Source organism: Andrographis paniculata, unplaced genomic scaffold (assembly GCF_009805555.1).
Source record: "Andrographis paniculata isolate CXL003 unplaced genomic scaffold, ASM980555v1 Contig83END, whole genome shotgun sequence".
Lineage (NCBI taxonomy): Eukaryota > Viridiplantae > Streptophyta > Magnoliopsida > Lamiales > Acanthaceae > Andrographis > Andrographis paniculata.
Window position 1 is genome coordinate 3,690,066 of NW_026137621.1, and position 21,002 is coordinate 3,711,067.

At 36.2% G+C, this 21,002-nt stretch overlaps 2 protein-coding genes across 3 annotated transcripts; one reads left to right on the top strand and one right to left on the bottom strand.

Moving 5' to 3' along the window:
* Window positions 1-983: 983 nt before the first annotated feature.
* On the top strand, window positions 984-9,172 carry LOC127241682 (uncharacterized). 2 transcript variants are annotated; one of them, XM_051260843.1, is made up of 8 exons: window positions 984-1,469; window positions 2,006-3,130; window positions 3,660-5,417; window positions 5,531-6,577; window positions 7,484-7,588; window positions 7,685-7,774; window positions 8,286-8,396; window positions 8,473-9,172. In XM_051260843.1, the coding sequence occupies exons 1-8, from the start codon at window positions 1,422-1,424 to the stop codon at window positions 8,989-8,991; spliced, it is 4,803 nt and encodes a 1,600-aa protein (XP_051116800.1). In that variant the 5' UTR covers window positions 984-1,421; the 3' UTR covers window positions 8,992-9,172. The 2 variants fall into 2 exon arrangements, with proteins under 2 accessions (XP_051116800.1, XP_051116799.1); XM_051260842.1 differs by having other exon boundaries at window positions 2,003-3,130; window positions 8,473-9,171.
* A 374-nt stretch (window positions 9,173-9,546) lies between these two features.
* On the bottom strand, window positions 9,547-20,850 carry LOC127241883 (uncharacterized). Its single transcript, XM_051261138.1, has 22 exons — window positions 20,229-20,850; window positions 19,120-19,479; window positions 18,448-18,580; window positions 17,584-17,759; window positions 16,875-16,948; window positions 16,711-16,746; window positions 16,379-16,469; window positions 16,176-16,235; window positions 15,580-15,760; window positions 15,001-15,206; window positions 14,672-14,773; window positions 14,192-14,302; window positions 14,037-14,102; window positions 13,835-13,933; window positions 12,229-12,495; window positions 11,789-12,091; window positions 11,498-11,685; window positions 11,306-11,408; window positions 11,054-11,199; window positions 10,840-10,919; window positions 10,292-10,470; window positions 9,547-10,210 (listed from the first exon to the last, which is right to left on the bottom strand). The coding sequence occupies exons 1-22, from the start codon at window positions 20,610-20,612 to the stop codon at window positions 10,040-10,042; spliced, it is 3,516 nt and encodes a 1,171-aa protein (XP_051117095.1). The 5' UTR covers window positions 20,613-20,850; the 3' UTR covers window positions 9,547-10,039.
* Window positions 20,851-21,002: the final 152 nt, after the last annotated feature.

Below are 21,002 nucleotides of genomic sequence, written 5' to 3' on the forward strand. Positions count from 1 at the left end.
AAGATTCATAAGTGAAAATATTGTAGATAAAATTAATAATATTATATAGTAATCACTTAAAATAAATATTAAATTATTTTATTATATGATTATATAATTCATCAAAATAATAAATGTATTATAATTTTATTTTACAAATAAACACATCCTAAATAAAGAAAATTAAGTTCTATTCAACCTTAGATATTAATATCTCTTTTGGTTGTTTTTTTTTCTTGGTTTTTTTTAGGTTTGAAATTTTAACTAGTTTAAACTAAATATATTTTATAATTATTCAATATAATTTAAATGAATATTAATATAACAATAAGAATTTTATTTAACTTATTTTTAGAAAAAAATTAATGAATAGTAAAACTTTTAGATACAAACAAAACACAACCTAAACAAATATTTTGGTTAATGTAAATACGAGAATTTAGAAATAATTATTATATAATACTCCCTCCGTTCCAAACACCGTGCTAACATTTTCATTTTAGTATGTCCAAATACTCTGCAATATTTTCAAAATAAGAAATAATTAATTATACTTTATATCTACCTTCACATTTTATTCTCTCACATCATCCAAATAAAAAAATAAAATATATATTTCTCTCTATCACATTCACCGATTTCTAAATTATTCTACTTAATACTATTTACCTAAAAATCCTATCTCGTGCCAAAAGCAAATATTGTAGCTTATTTAGGATGGAGGAAGTATATTTTACTAGACTAAAATAAAAAAAATTCAAAAAAAATTAAAAAAAAAAAAAACTGTAAATTTGAAAATTGAATAAACACCTTTATGAATTTTACCGACACCGAGGAAAATAAAAAGCAGCGAACTATGTGTAAGGGCGAATTTACCCCTGAACTTTTCCCAAATAAAGTCTAACCTAATGGGGGCATAAGTGTAATTATATCCCACCTTCTTCTCCCAGTCTATACATAAAAGTATCAATTTTTATACATTTATTTTCTGCTGTCACTATTCTTCCATCATTCTCTTCGGGCCTCCATTTGTTTTTTATTAATCATTTCTGGTTATGGGGGGAATGGAGAACCCACATTGTTGAGAACTGAAAAACCCATTATTTATCAGACAAATTTTCAGTCTGTACTGAATTCTCGGCGGGGGAGAGTTAGGTCGAGCTTTCAGCGGTTGTTTGTTTCCATTTATGGGCTTTTATTTGTATTTTCTGGGACCCTCAATTTAATAATGAATTAGGGGAATATAATCTTCTCTGTTCATCTGTTTAATTTTCAAATATCGAGGGCAATTTGAATTTATTTGGAAAAAAACTTGGCTACCGCTTTTTGTCTGATTCCAGTGTTTTGATGTGGATGGTGATGATACCGAAAGGGGAATCGTTTGTCGTGATGAGTTTGTGAGTTTTGTGGAAAAGGAGTTGTCAGAACTGTTCAACCCTTCGATGGAGATCAGTGACGATCAAGCTTCTGGGTGGATGCAGGTCAAAAAGGTTGTTTAATTTTTTAGTTTAAACAAGTATCGTTTGATTATGATTTTGTTACCTTGGACTAATTTTAATTCGCTTCTTTTATTTTTTTGAAGGTTGATGCTTGTAGTTTAGGCTTGTTTCCATTAGGGATTCAATGTTTGTTCTCTAGCTTGTTTAAATGGTTCATATTGGAGTGGGCTGAATTGGATGGGACTGTGGATGTTTTGTCGTATTTTGTTCGAAATTCATAAGTTTCTTTAGTTATATTTCATGAATTTGGTAATATTTGATCTTACCGTGTATGGGGTTTTGTATTGAAAGACCAATTCTGGCATGATGGTGCAGTTGTGTTTCTTATTTGTTAAAAATGATTTTGATCTTTTGGGATTCTTGGTTGAGAAGGATTTTTCAATATAGTATTGAATATTGATATTGATTTCTTGGAATTTAGTGAGGTTATTTTCTTGTATAATCTCTATGATATTGTTTGGGAATTTAATTCGGGTTTAGGTAACTTTGTTCTTCTGATTCATTTGGTAAATATTTCTCCTCAGAAGCACCGAAGCAATTCAAAGTTGGTTGGGGTTCGTCCTGAAAATCAGAGTTCTAGTAAGACAGATTGTGAAAGATTGGGGAAAAGTGTGAATGAAACCCAACTTTCGAATGCAAGCAAGGATTTTGTGGATCAGGATGTTGGTGATGGAAGAAAACTTTCTTCGAACTCTGTTGAGGGTGAAGCAGTTGAGCATTGCCTTGATAAATGCGTTGTCAGTCAAAATATTGGGGGCGTAGATTCGTGTAATTTGGAAACTAAAGTTATTAGAGATTGTAGGGATAAATCAGATGGTAATCAACAAAATCCTAAGAAAAGTAGCATTCTTCCGAAAATCAAGTGGGGTGATTTGGATGAAGGCACACTCATACATTACGGGAAATCTTCTGGTGGTGAATTCGATTTTGAGGGTAGATTTACAGGAGATCAAGTTCATTCTTTGTCTCCAACGACTATTCCTGTCAAAGAAACTGCCGGGGAAGTGAATGGTGCTTCTTCGGAAGATGTTAAAGAGCATATTACAAGTGAAAAAATATCTAGCAAGAGTGATACGAATTTAGGCTTACATGTTGAGGACAAGAATGAGGGTGGTGACGATCCATCTGGAAACATTGCATGCCCTGACGATGTTGAGTCAGCTAATGGATCATGTCCTAATGTTTCAGTGATACCTCCTATGGATTCTGCCTCAACCACGGGGGCGACTATTCCTCTTTCTGACACGCAGTTACTTGCCAATTGTGAACCTGGTGGGGAATCGAAAATTGCAACTGCAGTAGAAGAATCTAGTGATCCAAAATCTAAAGATTCTAGTGCTTTGCTGGATGTTCAGAATTTGAATGCTACGAGTGAAAGCAAAGAAAGATTCAGAGAACGCCTTTGGTGCTTTCTCTTTGAAAATCTTAATAGAGCAGTAGATGAACTCTACCTTCTGTGTGAACTAGAATGTGACATCGAGCAAATGAAAGAGGCTAGCCTTGTTCTTGAAGAAGCTGCATCGGACTTTAGAGAACTAATTTTAAGAGTTGAGAAGTTTGAAAAATTAAAAAGGGCTTCGTCTCATGGATCAGATGGAACTCCTTTCAAAATCCAGTCTGATCATCGAAGACCACATGCTCTCTCCTGGGAGGTTAGCTTTCATTACCTTTTTGAAATTACATGCATTGCCACTTACATTTTTCAATTTTATATATTTATGTGTTTTTGTTCCTTTACAAGATCAATTTTGTGCTTTACTAGTAGGGAATATCACTGATGATTTATTGATTAGCTAATGAGTAAGAAAGTATTTCATTTCCATAGCTTTAAGTCCGTAATGTAAGATGATAGTCTACTCTCTTTTTGACATAGTTTTCTTTTGCCACTTTTTGAAACGCACACCTTGAAATGCTGTTTTTATGAAAGTAAACGTTGTCTTCACAATTTATCAAATCTTGAAGATTGAATTTTCTATCAAGTAACCTGTGGCTTTGGTCCTATTAAATGGTTTGAAGCTTATAAACTCAGTTTGGGAGTTGTTTGTGCATTAATTTTTCTAGGGTCTTTGCTCAAATTTCCAATTTCGCAGGTTAGCTGAGAGTCGAGACACATTGGCATAAATTCTATGTACAATTCATGATTGTCCCCCCTTACAATGTTACTGTTTTATCTGAGAGCAGGTCCGTCGAATGACAACATCCCCACACAGGGCAGAGATTTTGTCTTCGTCTCTTGAGGCTTTTAGGAAGATACAACAAGAGAGAACTACTGAACGACATAAAAATGCAAGGAATCTTGGTCCTGATTATCATTTTGGAGCCCAGGATATCTTAGACCTAGAAAAATATGATTTACAAGATGATTTAGTGGGTGATTTTGATGTATTGACTTCAAATAAAGGGCCGGAAATTGAATCTCCATGTATATCTCAGGGCTCAACTAAAGGAAAGAAAAACCTTGACCCAAGTAAATCAGGTTTTGTGGCGTCCAACTCGTCTCAGAAAGATGGTTCTGTGTCCTTTGTAAATGCAAAAAGTACTCGGGAACTAAATGGACCTACTTCAGAGGCAGAGAAGCTACTTCATAAGAAAAACAAAATCTTAGCAGAACCAACTGTTGATAAACATCCCAAATCAGCTGAAACGTTGAGAAGACTCATTCGGTTTCCTGAAAGAGAAAGAGAAAGGAGATATGGGAACTCAAGTAAGTCGTTGGATGCTTGGAAAGAGAAGAGAAATTGGGAGGACATACTTGCATCTCCACATCGTGCATCCCGTTTCTCTTATTCGCCAGGCATGAATAGGAAAAGTGCTGAGCGAGTACGCGTTCTACACGACAAATTAATGTCTACGGAGAAGAAGAAAAAGTCAGCAATCGATCTTAAGAAAGAAGCAGAAGAAAAGCATGCCCGAGCAACAAGAATCAGGGCTCAACTTGAGAATGAAAGGGTTCAAAAGCTGCAACGGACATCGGAAAAACTGAACCGTGTAAATGAATGGCAAACTGTTCGCAGTAATAAATTGCGAGAGTCAATGTTTGCTCGCCATCAGCGTAGCGAATCAAGGCATGAGGCTTATTTAGCTCAAGTTGTGAGAAGAGCTGGTGATGAGAGCAGTAAAGTGAATGAGGTACGGTTTATCACGTCGTTGAATGAAGAGAACAAAAAGCATATATTGCGCAAAAAACTTCAGGATTCCGAACTGAGGAGAGCAGAGAAGCTTCAAGTAATTAAAATCAAACAGAAAGAGGACATGGCTAGGGAAGAAGCTGTTTTAGAACGGAAAAGGCTCATTGAAGCTGAGAAGTTGCAGCGCCTTGCGGAGACTCAACGACGAAAAGAGGAAGCTCAAGTGAGAAGAGAAGAAGAGAGGAAAGCATCAAGTGCAGCACGTGAAGCCAAGGCTATGGAACAGATGAGAAGGAAGGAGATTCGAGCCAAAGCTCAGCAGGAGGAAGCTGAACTCATGGCACAGAAATTAGCTGAAAGACTCAGCGAAAGTGAACAGAGGCGGAAATTTTATCTGGAGCAGATTCGCGAAAGGGCATCGATGGATTTTAGAGATCAATCTTCACCATTATTACGCCGCTTTGTTGGTAAAGATGGGCAAGCACAAAGTAAATCCTCGAGCCTTGGTAATGGAGATGATAGCCTTTCTAGTGAGAGTGGATTTAAAGCAGGCTGTGAGACATTAACAAGTGAGGCATCACAACACTCGCTAAAACGAAGGATCAAAAAAATACGGCAAAGACTTATGTCGCTGAAACATGAATTCCCTGAGCCTTCAGCTGGAATTGAAAATTCAAGTTTGGGGTATAGGACTACTGTTGGTACTGCACGAGCAAAAATTTCTAGGTGGCTTCAGGATTTGCAAAAACTTAGACAGGCGAGGAAAGATGGTGCTGCTTCTTTTGGGCTGATTACTGCTGAAATGATCAAGGTACGCCACTTTCTTTCCAGCCTTTTGATCTATTGGTTAATACTGTTTGTGGATGTTTGTATTGTAATTAGTGACCCATTTTTATTGAAATAATTTCCAATTTTCTTTCGTAGTTCTTGGAAGGAAGAGATGCTGAGTTGCTAGCTTCTCGCCAAGCTGGTCTGCTTGATTTTATTGCTTCTGCCCTGCCGGCATCTCACATATCGAAACCTGAAGCCTGCCAAGTTACCATATACCTTTTGAGACTTCTGAGGGTAGTGCTTTCGACACCAGCAAACAAATGCTATTTTCTTGTACAGAATCTCTTGCCTCCGATCATCCCCATGTTGGCTGCAGCACTTGAGAACTATATCAAGATGGCTGCATCATCAAACATTCCCCTGCCGCCGAATGCTGTCTCAAGTAAAACAACAGCTGGGAATTTAGAGTCGATTTCTGAAATAGTGGATGGCTTTCTATGGACTGTTGCGGCAATTATTGGTCAAGTAAGCTGTAATGAATACCAGCATCAGATGCAGGATGGTTTGATAGAGCTTGTTATTGTTTACCAAATTATTCACCGGCTACGAGATCTTTTTGCGCTTTATGACAGACCACACGTCGAAGGTTCACCTTTCCCTTCATCTATTCTCCTAAGCATTAATTTATTGATAGTTCTTACTTCCAAATTCAAAGGATTATCTTCGATAGATTGGGATTCTTTTCCTAGTGATGTGGATCAAGGAATTACTATTAGAGAGACTAAACAGTCTGAGTCTGCCGATTCAAAATCCACCCCATTTGAATCTAGTGTAGATTGCAGCGTAACTACAGATTTACCTGAGATAGCAAAGGGTAGGCCATTAGATGAGACTTCAGTTGCTAAAGACATAAGTAGTTCGAATGTTATGTGTGATGATTCTCATGATGTAGAACATATCGATTCAATTAGTGAGTCAGCCAGGGCTCAACCTGAAGATAAATACCAGTGTTCGGATACTCAGAGGATTAAAAATGACTCTACAAACAGTGGTGGTGAGCAAAGAAATGGAAGCAGTGCCCACGTAAAGCATCCTGCGTCATTTCTTCTTTCAGCAATGTCTGAGACTGGCTTAGTGTGTCTTCCTTCCATGTTAACTGCTGTGCTATTGCAGGCCAACAATCGGTTGTCTGCCGAACAAGTTAAGTTTATGCCTTTCTTTTGCATAAATATATTTGATGTTAGCAATCTATTCTGTTTTCGTCCTCCTCAGTTATCTGTTCTACTATAATTCCCAGCATAATTAGTGAAAAGTTCTCATTGTCAAAACAATAAAAATGGATTTATTTTAAATTGTGTTCTCTATCCTTGTTTGACATTTATGTTTTGTTCCTTACAGATGTGTCTTTCAGTTGTAGTTTGTCGAAGGTCGTTGATTTTCTTATTCTGTAAAGTTTCAATTCAGAGATTCTAGAAACTTCATCTTTTGTGTGACAGTCAGATTTTGACGTGATTTGTGACAACAATAGCAGCACATGTTTAAGCATATGGATTTAGTTATTCGGCCTATAATGTTTGCACTATGATACTTTAGAATATTTAACTTACACTGTCTCCTGTATAAAGTTTTGATTATTTGTTCTAATTGAGAAACACTTTTTGCATATAGTACATCGTAAGTATTCATATTATTTAGGTATTAGACGAGATTCTGTCAGATTGATTAGTTGCTAATATCTTTGTAGATCTATTAGCTATTTGTGGACCATTGTGCCTGTGCCTGATGGATGTGTTTATTTCTGTAGATCGACTCTCCGCATCATTTACAATATCAGTATATATTTAAAACTTAAACACTGACATTAGTGCATTCATGGGAATTTGTTTTTATGCTCTTATGGATAGCTGGATATATAAACGTTTTCGTATATTCAACAATACACAGCAGGATTGAATATTAGTCTGCTGTTTTTAGCTCTTGCATCCGGTCATACTAATTCCAAATTTATATGATTCTTTTATTGCATTTTTGGGTATGAATATTTGCACAATGCTTCAGAGATCTGTGATATCATCAAGCACTAATTTCTTGAATTGTATATTTCAGAACTCGTATATACTTCCATCAAATTTCGAGGAGGTAGCGACTGGAGTTCTTAAAGTGTTGAACAATCTGGCATTGATAGACATAACTTTCATCCAGAAAATGCTGGTGAGTCTGTCCACCTCCCCTACAAAGAACATAGTGTCGGCCTTACTTGCCGGGGCTATAACACTTATTCCTCTTGCTTCTTTCTGTCAATTTCAGGCGCGGCCTGACCTCAAAATGGAGCTGTTTCACTTGATGAGCTTTATCCTTTCTCACTGCACAAGCAACTGGGGCGTACCCACAGATAAGGTCGTATTAAAATTGTCTAAGGGTGTGTTTGTTTGTGGGTTTGGGTTTTTGGGTGTCGATTTTTTAATAGTAAAAAGTGAATTTGAATAGTTACTTGATGTGATATAATAGATGATGATGTGATATTTTGAATATAAAATAAATTTGTAGTATAATATAAAAAAATGGTAATTGTTTGATTTGATATTTTTGAACGAAAAAAAAAAAATGAATAGTAAAAATTTGAGGTAAAACCCACAAAAGAACACAACTTTTTTAGTGGCTATAATTTAAATACACTTCTGTTTGCACAGTTCTCTACCGAAAACTATCTTCGATTAGCCACAAATCTTGCTCCTGATGCCATTTAAGGGAAAGAAAGGTGTCCTTTTTTAGCCATTCTGATCCAATAATCTCTTTAGATGTTGAGAATGATGTTTTTTAGTGGATTTCTTGTGTTAGATACCTTTCAATAGTATTTTTTGTGGATTTTGTCGCGTTTGATCTTACTGATTCGTCGCCAACTAAACAGATCGGTCTGCTCTTGCTGGAATCTCTCGCGCTCCTCGGTTATTTTTCATTATTCCACTCCGAGAACCAAGCCGTCCTTCGATGGGGAAAGAGCCCCACAATCCTACACAAGGTCAGTCGACGCCAATTTTAGCAAATACTCTCTTATTATCCAAGAACATGTCTCTAATCATTCCCGGGATAAGCAGGTCTGCGATTTGCCATTCGTCTTCTTCAGTGATCCCGAACTGATGCCGGTACTGGCGAGCACACTCGTTGCCGCCTCCTACGGATGCGAACAGAACAAAGCTGTAATCCAACAAGAACTCAGCATCGACATGTTCCTACAATGTCTCAAGTCGTGCAAAACGATCCACGCCACCGACGATTCCGGTGAGTCGAAGCAGATGGCTCCGGACAAAAAGGTTCTGGCGGATGCATCGCAAAAATCTAATCGGAACCTCTTGAAAACCACCCGGCCCATCGCCCAGAGAGGCGGTGGCCAAGGCGCCAATGGTAGAAGCGTCAAAATTAGAAACCAACGGGACGGGAAAGGCGCGAAACTTAGCGGCGGAGAGGACGTGCTTTTCGGAACTGCTCAATCGGCGTCGGAAACGATGACTCTGATGCTGCATTGTAGATTTCCGGTGAGCTTTATTGACAGAGCTGAACAGTTTTTTACGGCGGAGATCGACAGTGGCAATGAGGAATTGGTACGATGGATATAGTGCAATTTTTATGTTCTTGCAAAGATTGGTATTTTTATAAAATGATGATGAAAGGGAAATGATCGATTGATCGATCCCAAGTTTTCATTAGCAAAATATGGTTTCTGTGAGATTTTTGGCTGTCCTGTCCGTACAATTTAGTTAAATAAGTTCCACATGTTACATTTTTTACTATTGCAATTTAGGTTTTAGGTCTTAATTCCAAAATAGGTCCATTTGTGAGGGCCCAGCCCACAGTCAATGTTCAGCCCACAGTAGAGGCCCATCATGTGTGGCCCATTTGTAAAGGCCCAAACCAAATAGGCCCATTTACAAAGGCCCAATTGTGGTCAGATTTTAGCCCAATCAGGCCCATCTAAAAAGGTTCAATCCATTTGTAAAGTGGCTTTTTCCACAATCAAGACCGAAACCAATCAGACCTCTTTACAACGACCCAATACAAAATTAAGGCCCAATACCATGGCCCAATTCACAACTAGTTGCGACTCAAATCTACCTTTGATATCTAACTTGTTAGTTAATGAAAAATAAAACAAACAAAACCTGTAAATAATATACTATTATTTTTTATTTTTTTTTTATAACATGACAATCCGCCGTTGACCTTAAGGGCAACCATAACTTCATACTCTCGAGTACACTCACACCACTAGGCCTCTGAACCATGACTTCATAGTCTCGAGTACACTCACACCACTAGACCTCTAGTCCTTCTGTTACGGGACAAAAAGACATACCATTTTTCTTCAAGGCAGAAGTTGCACTACAACTACAACTACATACACCAGAAGAATGAGATTTCCCCAACTTTTCAAGGGCTATATACTCTACAGAAAGCCAAGAGAGCTTTCTCTATTCTTCTTCAACTAATGAACAAATGCAGAATCTGCAGCATCGAATCGAATCGATCACAACAAACGAGTCCAAGCAGAAGTGCTGATTTTTTTTTCCTCTGCTCTTCAACCCCTCTCTCGACTTCAAAATTTTCGCTGCTATCAGATCAGCATCATATGTTGATTGTACAGCACGACAAAAATGCAAAAAAGCTTCATTCCTTACAACTGCCATTTGATGTCTCGCAGACAGATTCTTTAGAAGTCTTGGCAAGCAGTTCCTGCTCTTGATTTTGATCCTTGGTTTGGCTGATATTTGTTCCAGAATATGCACTCCCCGGAATCTCAATCAGTAGGTCGCAATCCAGTTCGTCGCTACCACAACCCTGACGGCATAATGCAAACAGCTTAAGTGTGTGCTATATGTATGTAATGATCCAGCAGATGTTTATAGGTAAAAAAAGTACATGTTGTGCATCGCCAGTCTTTCCAGTTTTTCCGGCATTGGCGACCAAGGTATTCATTGTCTCCTTGAGCTGTTGCTTCGCCTTTTTCCGAGCTCTGCGCCGCTCAGAGCATTGTGCGGAGGTAACGTCAGCATGACAAGCCACACAAAGAGTCCTCATGTTGTCTAGCAGGCATTCACCTAGAGAAGAAGATTTATCAAATCACAATCACGGTCACAATGAGATTTATTGCAATTTCGAATGTTTATAGCGCACAAATTGGCTGCATTTACATCATTTCTCTTAAAAAACATCATATTCAATACTTATTTTCCATTTAAAATAAAAAATTATAAAAACCCAAAACACACGGGTGTGTTCACTTTCTATATAAAATCAAAATCATCACTATAATGTACAATTTTCAATAAAAATATATTATTTTTTCTAATAAAACATCAAATTAAAATATCTTATTTAAGCCAAAACTCAAATTAGAACTTCAATTTCAAATCAAAATCAAACAAACCTTAAGTGTCGGAGAGATAGATTGCATAATGAATACATACCTCCACCTTTATACACGGGTACGATGTGGTCGGCATGCCAAGCATTACCTTCTTTAGGGTCATGAATGAGCTTATTACGCCTGCCCATTGCCAAACAAACAGTAAACCGTTCATTCAATGGCAGTACAAAAGAGAAGATAGATACACACCTAATCTATCAACACCGGGCGAATGTTTCATGTGAACAATTCAAATGCACAAGATGAAAACATACAGTTTACTGCGTTTCGCTATTTTAGGAGCCACTTTGACAACATAGGCATGGCGCTTATCGAGTGGTAGAACTTGCAAGTGCTTCACAAGTCGATGACAATTCAATTTGCAATTTGTGCAAATGCCATGTTCCGTCTGGAAAAGCACCTGCAAACCTCATAAAGTTAAGATTGACGATTTAAATTTACCGATGTTTATATAGCAGGGGCACCATAATAAGTGGTAATCTCAGTGATCCAAGTCCAATCCTCACCTTACGAGTAAAACTATTGCTAGTTCGCAGACGGTATTCTTCATGGCAATCCAAAGTACAGAATAAATCCTCAAAGAACTGAGGCAATTTCGCGTTGTTTCCTCTGCAGGAAGCATATTAGTTAAAACTCATTTAATACATAATCGGTTTCAAAAAATAAAAAAGGAAAAAAGAGAGATGCCAATTGCTTACGTGCAAGGTGTCTGGCAAAACTTGCAGAGGGGTTCATCCATGTCAGACCAACCTTGAGAGTAAAGTCTATCCTTAGGGCGATGATTGCCACAGAGATTGACCTGTCTCCATGTAGCATTTGATGGTAATGGGCAGCTTATCTCAGTAATGGACGTCTTACGTTTTCTACTCCCACCCTTTAACAGTCCCTACAAAAGAAAAAAGGAACCATCATGAAGAACTACCGATCCGAAGTCATAGGTCATGATTTAGTTACAACTAAGGTATTAGAATTGTTTAACACATCCATACCCCCTTATCATGGTTAACACCTTCATCCAAATAGCATAATTCGCAAGACAGTGGAAGTTGTAGAGGTTTGTTGATCAATTTCCTCTTCTCAATAGGCCTTAGCTCCTTCCATTCATTAATAAAAGCTACAAGTGATTCCATATATGGCTGAACATCTTCAACTGATTTGGGATTTGTCTTCTGATTTTCCTCATTAAGGCACTCAACTTCCTCCGGTCGAAAGTTTTTATAAAGTGGACTTGGCCTTGAGGCTGTTCCTGCATTGCAAGTGTACAAGTGAATCCTTCCAGTGAGCTTGCTCACCTGAGTAGAAAAGGAAAAGCCCTTAAGGAATATATCGGTAGTTACTCATTTTTCTCTTTCTGAAGAATCACCTAGCACACACCCAACAAAAATATGCATCGAAACAATGATAGGCGGTTTAGTGACATTCAGCATACCTCAAACCGGAGAGTAGCTGATTGAACAGAGTTCTTCTTCACTTCAAACTCAACTTTTTGGACACAATTATCTCCATTTAAGTCCTTCGAACTTTCTTGCTGCTCATAATAGCCATCATGAATATCTAACGGTGCAGCATCATCACAAGGCACCCTTGGAAGCTGAAGACCATGATCATCATCTAGGCAAGAATTCCTGGATTCTTTCAATTGCTGGCTTTCATAACTTGTTTTCTCTGTGCTTTCAAGATAAGAAACACGCTCCACCTGGACGTATCGTGGCACAACATATAAACAAGGAACCAGCTGTTAATACAGGACACACCAATGTCTAAATTTGTGAATCCCAATATAATATTAAAGAGCAAATGTAAACTACAGAAGCATGGATTCCATGCTTGAAGGTGAAACGGGCATCAGGAGTTTCAGCCCATTGGAAGATATGTAACTAGTGGTAATACAACCAAATAACAAATTTTCTCCGACGAAATAGCAGTCAATCTTGATATGTTTTGTTTTTTCATGAAATACCGGGCTAGAGGCAATATGCATTGTAATTTTCATTGCAAATATACCGATGAACTTTAGACCTAACAGTAATTGCTTGATCCATAGAGTTCTCACGTCACCAAGGCCATAAGCTCACTACGGGTGTGTTCGTTTGTAGGATTTTAACAAAATCCTACTATTCATCCAAAAATTTTTCCCCAAAAATATCAAATCAAACACTTATTTTTTATTTTTTATATTATACTAAAAATCAATTTTGCATTCAAAACATCACATCAACACTTATTTATTTCACATCATACAACTATTCAAATTCAAAATTTTTACTATTCAAATCCCAACTCAAAATTCAAACCCCCAAACAAACACACCCTACTTGACTTCAGCAATAATTTTGGCAGCAATGTTATGCCCCTTACTCTTCCATGGTACAAGATTACCATCAACAAGAAATGCAACATCCTGAGTCCTAACGTAGACTATATCTCAAAAGGTGATCCTACCAATCAGTAATCAACATTGGAATACCACACAAATTCAGTATGGTTCGTATACAATAATCCTTCATCACATAATCCTTTCTCATTAGATAAACTGCAAACATCCCAATGAGCAGTATGTGGAGACTAAAGGAACTGGCTCACGTTGACAACATAGGTAAATATCAAATCAAGTGAAAGTAAAACAATTGAACTTTCCAACAAATTTTCAATAGCAACCAAATAGGGTCCCCCAAATCCTAAAAATGTTTAGAACTAATATCCGAGAGAGGATGATAATGACTAAGAATGCGGAATATGTAAGACATCAAAAGTGAAAGGATTCAAAGAAGGTGATGTTGGCTGAAAAATAATATCTCAATGCTCTAATATCATGTTGACGAGGACAAATGCTAATTCCTTTCATTCAGTTCTCTAATTAGGGTAAAATACAAAAGTATATACAGATAAATTTATGGGCTCAAACCAGTACCACGATTATTAAGTATATACCAACAGTATAAACCAATAATAATAATTGACTTATGAAAGCTTTATGGGTGCTAAAAAGAAGCATGCCTTGAACTACATGAAACAAATCTTTTCAAGAAGGATACCTCAATTTCTTGCAAAGCATTATATTTTCCATTCATCGTAGAAGATACTCTAAGCAAACTCTTATTCAGCTTCTGCCATTGTAACTCATCTGCAGTATCCTGAAGTTTACAAGGAAAAGAAAATAGCGTTAACAAAATGCAAAAGAATCTTTAGGAGCAAGAAAATGAAAAGATAGTGAACTCATGTAGTCAAAACAAGAACCTTTGCACAGAAAATGTATACATTCACTGGTCTTCTCTGTCCGTGCCTATGAGCCCTGTCTTCAGCCTATATGTTTAAAATTTTACAATCATTATACTATATACAAATGCATGCGATGTTAAATCCAGCTACGTAAGAAACAAAACCAAATTCACCTGTTGAATATCACCAGGATTAGCAGGCATCTCCAAGAACACAACATTATCAGCAGAAGTTAGGTTAAGTCCAGAACTTCCCGCACGTATGCCAATTAGAGCAATTTTAACCTGATAAGAATCAAAGTGAGCTTACTGTGATAATAGTATTAAAATAAATGCATTTAATACCCAAACCCACTCCAAGAAAAATGATTATCCGCAATAAAAGGATCACACGCCAATGTAAGAGCTGGCAGTTTGAATCATGTTGAATATAGCCATCTCACTTCACCCACAAGGTAAAAATCCAAAGAGATGTATATCTTATATTTATTTTATACATTAATTCCCCCAACCCTAATATTTATTGTAATCTATTTAACTGGATTTTTGAACCAATAATCTTACAAGTCAAGATCTATGCTTGAACTTGAACATAAATGCAAAGAACCAGCTATATAAACTGTGATCAAAAGATGCAGAGATGTTTAACCAAACCTCTTTTGATGATTGGAATGAATGTATAGCTGACTGCCTTTCGTGACCAGTTACGGTGCAATCAATCCGAACAAACTGTAAACCTCCTTCGCATAGAAATGCCTGTGCAACCATAGAAACGAGAGTTGAATTGTTGAACTGTGAAGATAGCTTCAGAAACTAGCAAGCATCCTTAGCATTTAGTGGTAAGATTCAGTGAGTGCCTAGATATAGAATCATTGATATATGCATAAGCACATGTTCTCTCACATGATAATGCATCAGCGCTGTTGCATAGAGTAATAACAGTTTGAAATTGTAAAATTTAATAAAAAGGAGGAACTACTAACCTGCACCCCATCAAGCACTTTGTGATGATAAGCAAATATTATCATTTTATGAGAATTGGAACTCTTCTGTGTTGATTCTTCACCATCTGTCTCTACCATTATAGGATGAATAGAGAGCCACTGAAAGAATCCAGGTAGTTTGGCAATACCAAGTGCTGAAAGCTTTCTTCCCAATTTTTTGTTCATGTCCTCCTTGTCTACACTGCCTAAAATACAATATTTCACGAACATCACAACCCATATATTTATGACCACTTAGTAGTTATCAGATGCTCCACACACAACTGTAGGATACCTTGATCAAGTTTATTAACCATGAAGGGTGTGTTTGTTTGTTGGCTTTAGGTTTTGGTTTGGATTTTTGAATAGTAAAAAGTTGAATTTGAATAGTTGTTTGATGTGACATAAATAGAGGTTGATGTGATATTTTGAATGTAAAATAAATTTGTAGTATAATATAAAAAAAGGAAAGTAATTGTTTAATTTGATATATTTGGAGGGAAGAAAGAATTTGAATAGTAAAAACCTGTGAAAATCACAAAAGAACACAATCGAAGTTATTTATGAGATGTAGGATACCTTGATTCTCATTAGAAATGTCAGCATATGCATTTTCAGTATCCGAACATGAAGAGCCAACATTTCCAAGCCCCAGAGTTTCCATAGCTAAATTAATATCTGATTTCTTCAAAACTAATTTTATGATTTGTCGGCGTTTGGGTGGTAGCTGCAACAAAACATGCTCCTTCAGGCGTCTTATCTGCAGTAACCCAAATGATTCAATATCAGAAGAGTGAAATTCGTTTTAAATAAACACAAAAAAAAATAAAAATCAGATATATAATACCCAGGATATTAAATCTAAACAAACACTAGAAAATCAGACATAATGGTGTTGAAAACAGCCCAGCATTTTGTCTGGGTGTGAGGGGCAATGTTGATCTTACTGCCTGGTTGTAATTTCTGGACTGCTACGTAACAGTCTCTATAAATAGTTCGTCTAAACCAAAACAACAAAACAGAATAGTTTGTTTTCAAGTCATGTGCCAATTTTCAATCATCACTACTAGAAGACACTGCACATATTATGTAACTTAATAAAATGCAGTTTCAAACATTCGAAAGAGCAGAAAAGAACCATAAGACCCTAACTAAAACAGAAACAAACATCTTACCATAACACTTTCTTTTAATAATATATTTAATTCCTCCAGACGTATTCCCTTTGAAAAATCCTACAAAATGATAGTGATAGCACAGTTCTTACTCCAGATCAGTAGAAAATAAGGCAATTGAAAAGAAGTAAATAATATACAAGAAAGATGGAGTTCAAATTTGTAAGCCTAGACAAACAACAAATGGTCCAATCTGAAGCTACCTGATAAATTTTTCCTTGACAGCCCGGGACGAAGTTAACAGCACAGTAAGTTTTTGCAAACTCATACTTGGTCGGGCCAAGAAGTCCTGGCCTGAATCATTTGCAACAGAAAACAATTAAACTAGAGACACAGATTGTAGCTTGTACTATGTAATTGCATTAATATTTTCAGATCAGATTTAGAGTTTTTAGGGATTTTCAGGTTTCCTAATTCCTAAATGAGTTATGATTCTAACGTATGTATATGTCTCTTCTTGATTGAAGTTAATACATAAGTTATTTCTGCCAACCTGCATAGCTAGCTCAATGCTGGGAAAGACTGGAACACTTACCATAACATATTTATCTGATGAAAAATGTCGTAAGGCCTATTGTCACCTAGGAAAATATGCAGCCCAGCATTAGCATTCACTGAAATATATTCATTCATCAGCTGTCATAGGATAAGTTAAGAGAAAGATGATTGAGGATCGAAGAGTGAGATGATTTCAATAACCTTGACAAAGAGGGAGTTCCTGACAGTAGAATAAGATGCTTGACCTTTCTAGCCATGTCTAGCAAAACTTTCAGCTGTAAAATTAATGGGAATCTTTTAAATTAAATAAAATCAATAAAATAATTGAAGAAACATTTCAATTTTAAAAAATGATTCACTGCAAGGAAGACAAAATCACGTAAGAGTATAAGATCTTGAAGCATATTCACAATTTTATAAGCACAATCACTACATAGAAAAGCAAGACCACATCATCTATAAACAATGAAGCCATATTGCTTGATTCCAAGTCAATGCAGAAAGATTAGGAGAGATACTATTCACCTAAAGTTAAACGAAAAATGTCGCTTCATAGAGCATAGTCGTTTTAATTAAACATGTATGTTTTGTATGTCTTAATTACATTATCCTTATAAGTTCTCCATTTTTCACTATCCATAAGATTTCAGTCAATGATAGTCAACAATTCAATTCAATCTCAAGTTTAAAATGATAGAACCAACTTTTGCATGTTCAGGATGAAAGCCGAAAAAATGCTCTCAGAAAGTGGGAGAATGATTAACAATAGAAATTAGATACATATGTCACCTCTAACTTCTGTGTTTTCTATTTGGATTTGGCTGAGCTAGTTGGAAACTTCTCAATTAACTCGTTAAATAGTATCATTCGTTAAAATAAATCTGTTATTATACTGCAAGAAAGTTCATACCTCATCTTTTTCTGATGATTTCTTGCTACAATGTAAATGATGTGATTCATCAACTATCATTGTGGCCCATTCTTGGGCCAGCATGCTGTTTTGCAGACGCCGAAGCATAGTGTAGGATATCACTACAACTTTTGGACAAGCAGGTAATCTAGCAGGATTGTCTTGATGACCAAAAACTGAAAAGAAAGAAAAGAAAAAGGATAGCTTTAGAAAATAATAAGGTAAAAGCATGCCTTCAGGATGTTTAAAGCTTGATACTCATTTATGCTTAACATTGTTTAACATGTGACATTCTCAATCGATAGTTAGATTATTAAATTAACTTGTAATAAATGAATATTCAATTCTAAAAATACAATAAGAGAAAACTCTTTCAAGAATTTGTAAGGGTTTAGGGTTTCGGCACAGTTTATAACAAAAAAGATCATGTATGAACTTCCTGTAATTACTAAAACAAGAAGAAGAAAGTGCCGCAATACAGGGAAGGCATTCTTCAAGAAATATTATCATAGGCTAATAATAATGGGTGTTCTTCTATATGCCGTTTGTTGGGGCAAAACACTCAAATTAGCTGTATGCAGTATGCCACAATGCCAAATTTTCAGATAGCTTCAATGACGACAGAAACAATTTCCAAGATTGTGTCAACAAGGAGGAAAGGAGAAAAGGTCAAATGAAGAGAAATTTAACAAATTCAAATCATAAACATAGTAAAACAATACAGCCTTCTCCCGCTTTGCTTTCAATGTTATTTTATTTTTTAGATAAAGAAAAGAAACAATGGAACAGATTTCAGTCGCATCAGACATTTACACAGAAAAAAAAACAGCACATTAATAATTTGTAAGTGTCAAAGAGATATACCAAGATGAATATCGGAAGGTAAGCAGAAAGGAAACCAACGTTCCAATTCTTCAGCCCATGAATATCTCAAAATAGCAGGACAAACTACAAGAATGGAACCTTCCTTCCTGAAACAGCCTGCAAGTGCAATGGCCTATCAAACAAAATAGATAATTAGTTTAAGAAGTATTTCACAAAGCAGAATTTGTAAGTATTGAATCATAGTAAAAGTGTAAGTCACATATTAATCAAGTAATACGACAAGTTCTGGTACAACTCAGCTATCTGTTCGGATACCATTCTTCTGGATAGCAGTGATGCAACACAGAGATCAAATTTAACTTCAACTTCTCTATGATAAATGTTTTTAACAACCTTAAAGTCTCTGTCATACTGAAAACTAACAATAAATACATTTGACAACAATGGGTAGTAGCAACATCAGCATAATCTAGCCTGCTTGTGTAAGGAAATGCTGAATCCACGGCAAAAGAAATCTTCTATCAATTTTACTTAAGGAAAGTGTTCACTATCCTAGAGGTAAGCTACTTAAACAAACACTCTTCCAATCATTTGATCATTGACATCAGTGGCAATTCTCTAACCTAATACAAAAAAAACTAAAATGAAACATGCCTAAATTGGACAGTGGAAAAAGTAAAAGATTCGATTGAATTCATTGTTCATTCCAACCTGGAGGGTCTTCCCTAACCCCATTTCATCTGCAATGAGACACCAACCACCTCTCCTCAATCCAAAACGAACACCATCAAGTTGAAAAGGTAGGAGAGAATTGATTAAAGTTTCTGGGAGCTCGGAAATCAATTCATCTACTTTCTCATCAGGTAGATGTTCAGGTCTGCAAGGCATCCATTTCCCAGAAATGAATGAAGGCGAAAGCCGCTCAACCACATTAAAGGTTGCCCAAGGTATCTCTTCACATTCAATCCCCTTACAACTCTTTAAGGACCTCAAGACTGAATGGTAATCGTAAAGCTTGTAAACACAGGCCTTCGACCCACCCCTATTCTGAGTGTAGTGTGATAGAATAACCTGTTTAAGATTGGATACAAGGAAACAATAAACAGAACAATTTATGAAAGAAAAAAAAACGAATATATTGGCACCAAAATTAAATAAAGACAACCCCCCCCCCCCCCCGGACAATTAAGCCACATTCGTGATGAATAATTCAATGAAAATTGGCAGACAAAAATTTCAATCAAAATTATAATTTCACTTAACAAGTAACACCATAAACATGCCCTTAGAAGAAAAGGGCAAAAAAGCATCATGAAACTTGTGAATTTTTCATGATTTTTCACTATTCAATTACATTTTTCCAAAAAAAACATCAAAATCAAAAGCTTATTTTTCATTTTTCTTATATTACTCTAAAATTCAATTTAACATTTAAAATATCACATCAATATTTATTTATATTATTTCAAGCAACTATTCAAATTGAAGATCTTGCTATTCAAAAATCCAAATCCTAAAACAAACACCCACGAGCTTTCATAATTCATTCAAAAGCATAATAAAACAGCATATCTATAAAATCAGTCCACTCTAAACATTGTGTTAAAGTATTATATTCCTATATAAATTTTTTTTAAAAAAAAAAAAATACTATTTATGCCCTTTCTAAAGGGCTGCAATGTAATTATATCCACAAATATAATCCCAAAAAAATAAAATAAAGAAAAAGTTCTCACAGCTTTAATCAATTCCATTTATCAAGAAACCCCAAACCCTAAATCAAATTTACAAAACCTAAAAAGGATTTTCAAGAATCTCACATTGGAAAGACAATCTCTGAGCCTCTCGAAGCAAACATCATCCCCAGGATACACACACCCCTTAACAGCAACTGGAGTAACCGAAAACGAATCCGGCGAGCATATTTCGAGACGGGCCCGGAACTTCTCGATGATTGGGAGGGGAAAAGCTGAATCCTTGGCCGAGAGCTGTTTGGAGCCCGGGCCATGGCGGGGATTGGGCGCTTGAAGAATCTTGGAGCATTTAAAAAGTTTCCATTGGTTGTTGTTGTTCTGTTTAGAAGCCTCTTCGGTGACTGAGAGGAGTGCCTTCCGCTTGGCTATGGCAGCGGCCCGGTTCGCTTCGGCCCGTTTTCTTTGTTCCTCGGTGATTTCTTCTTCTACTACTTCTGCTGGTCTCTCCATCGTTGCTGCAGAAAATCTTGCGATTTGGGAACGAATTTTTTCACGGAGAACAGGGAACACTCGGAAGTTGGGGACGTCACGTGAATATCACGTGATGAATTTAGTGACCGTTGCATCTTTTGTAAAATTTGAATGTTAAAGAGCAATGGCAGTAGCTCTTATTTTGGACAGCCTTACAAATACAATGGAGATTCTTTTTAAAAAATAAAAAATAAATAAAAATATTTCATATAGCGACGTTAGGGACAAAAAAAAAAAGTTAGAAAAATTTGGTAAAAAATTATAGGGTTTATTTGTCTATATTTTTTAGTATGATTTTCAATATATATATTTTATTTTTTTTCTGTGTCTTGTTGATTGTGAGACCAGCATTGCATCTCCAGAACCTGG

What these genes read in the sequence shown, in the direction of transcription:
- LOC127241682 (XM_051260842.1), top strand. Translation starts at nt 1,422, where the DNA reads ATGGAGATCAGTGACGATCAAGCTTCTGGGTGGATGCAGGTCAAAAAG. An exon ending in ATCGGTTGTCTGCCGAACAA is followed by an intron (nt 6,578 to 7,483) that starts GTTAAGTTTATG and finishes TGTATATTTCAG; the next exon opens with AACTCGTATATACTTCCATC. An exon ending in CTTTCATCCAGAAAATGCTG is followed by an intron (nt 7,589 to 7,684) that starts GTGAGTCTGTCC and finishes TGTCAATTTCAG; the next exon opens with GCGCGGCCTGACCTCAAAAT.
- LOC127241883 (XM_051261138.1), bottom strand. Translation starts at nt 20,612, where the DNA reads ATGGAGAGACCAGCAGAAGTAGTAGAAGAAGAAATCACCGAGGAACAA. An exon ending in AAGTGCTTGATGGGGTGCAG is followed by an intron (nt 14,774 to 15,000) that starts GTTAGTAGTTCC and finishes ATGGTTGCACAG; the next exon opens with GCATTTCTATGCGAAGGAGG. An exon ending in TTTTGCCAGACACCTTGCAC is followed by an intron (nt 11,409 to 11,497) that starts GTAAGCAATTGG and finishes TGCTTCCTGCAG; the next exon opens with AGGAAACAACGCGAAATTGC.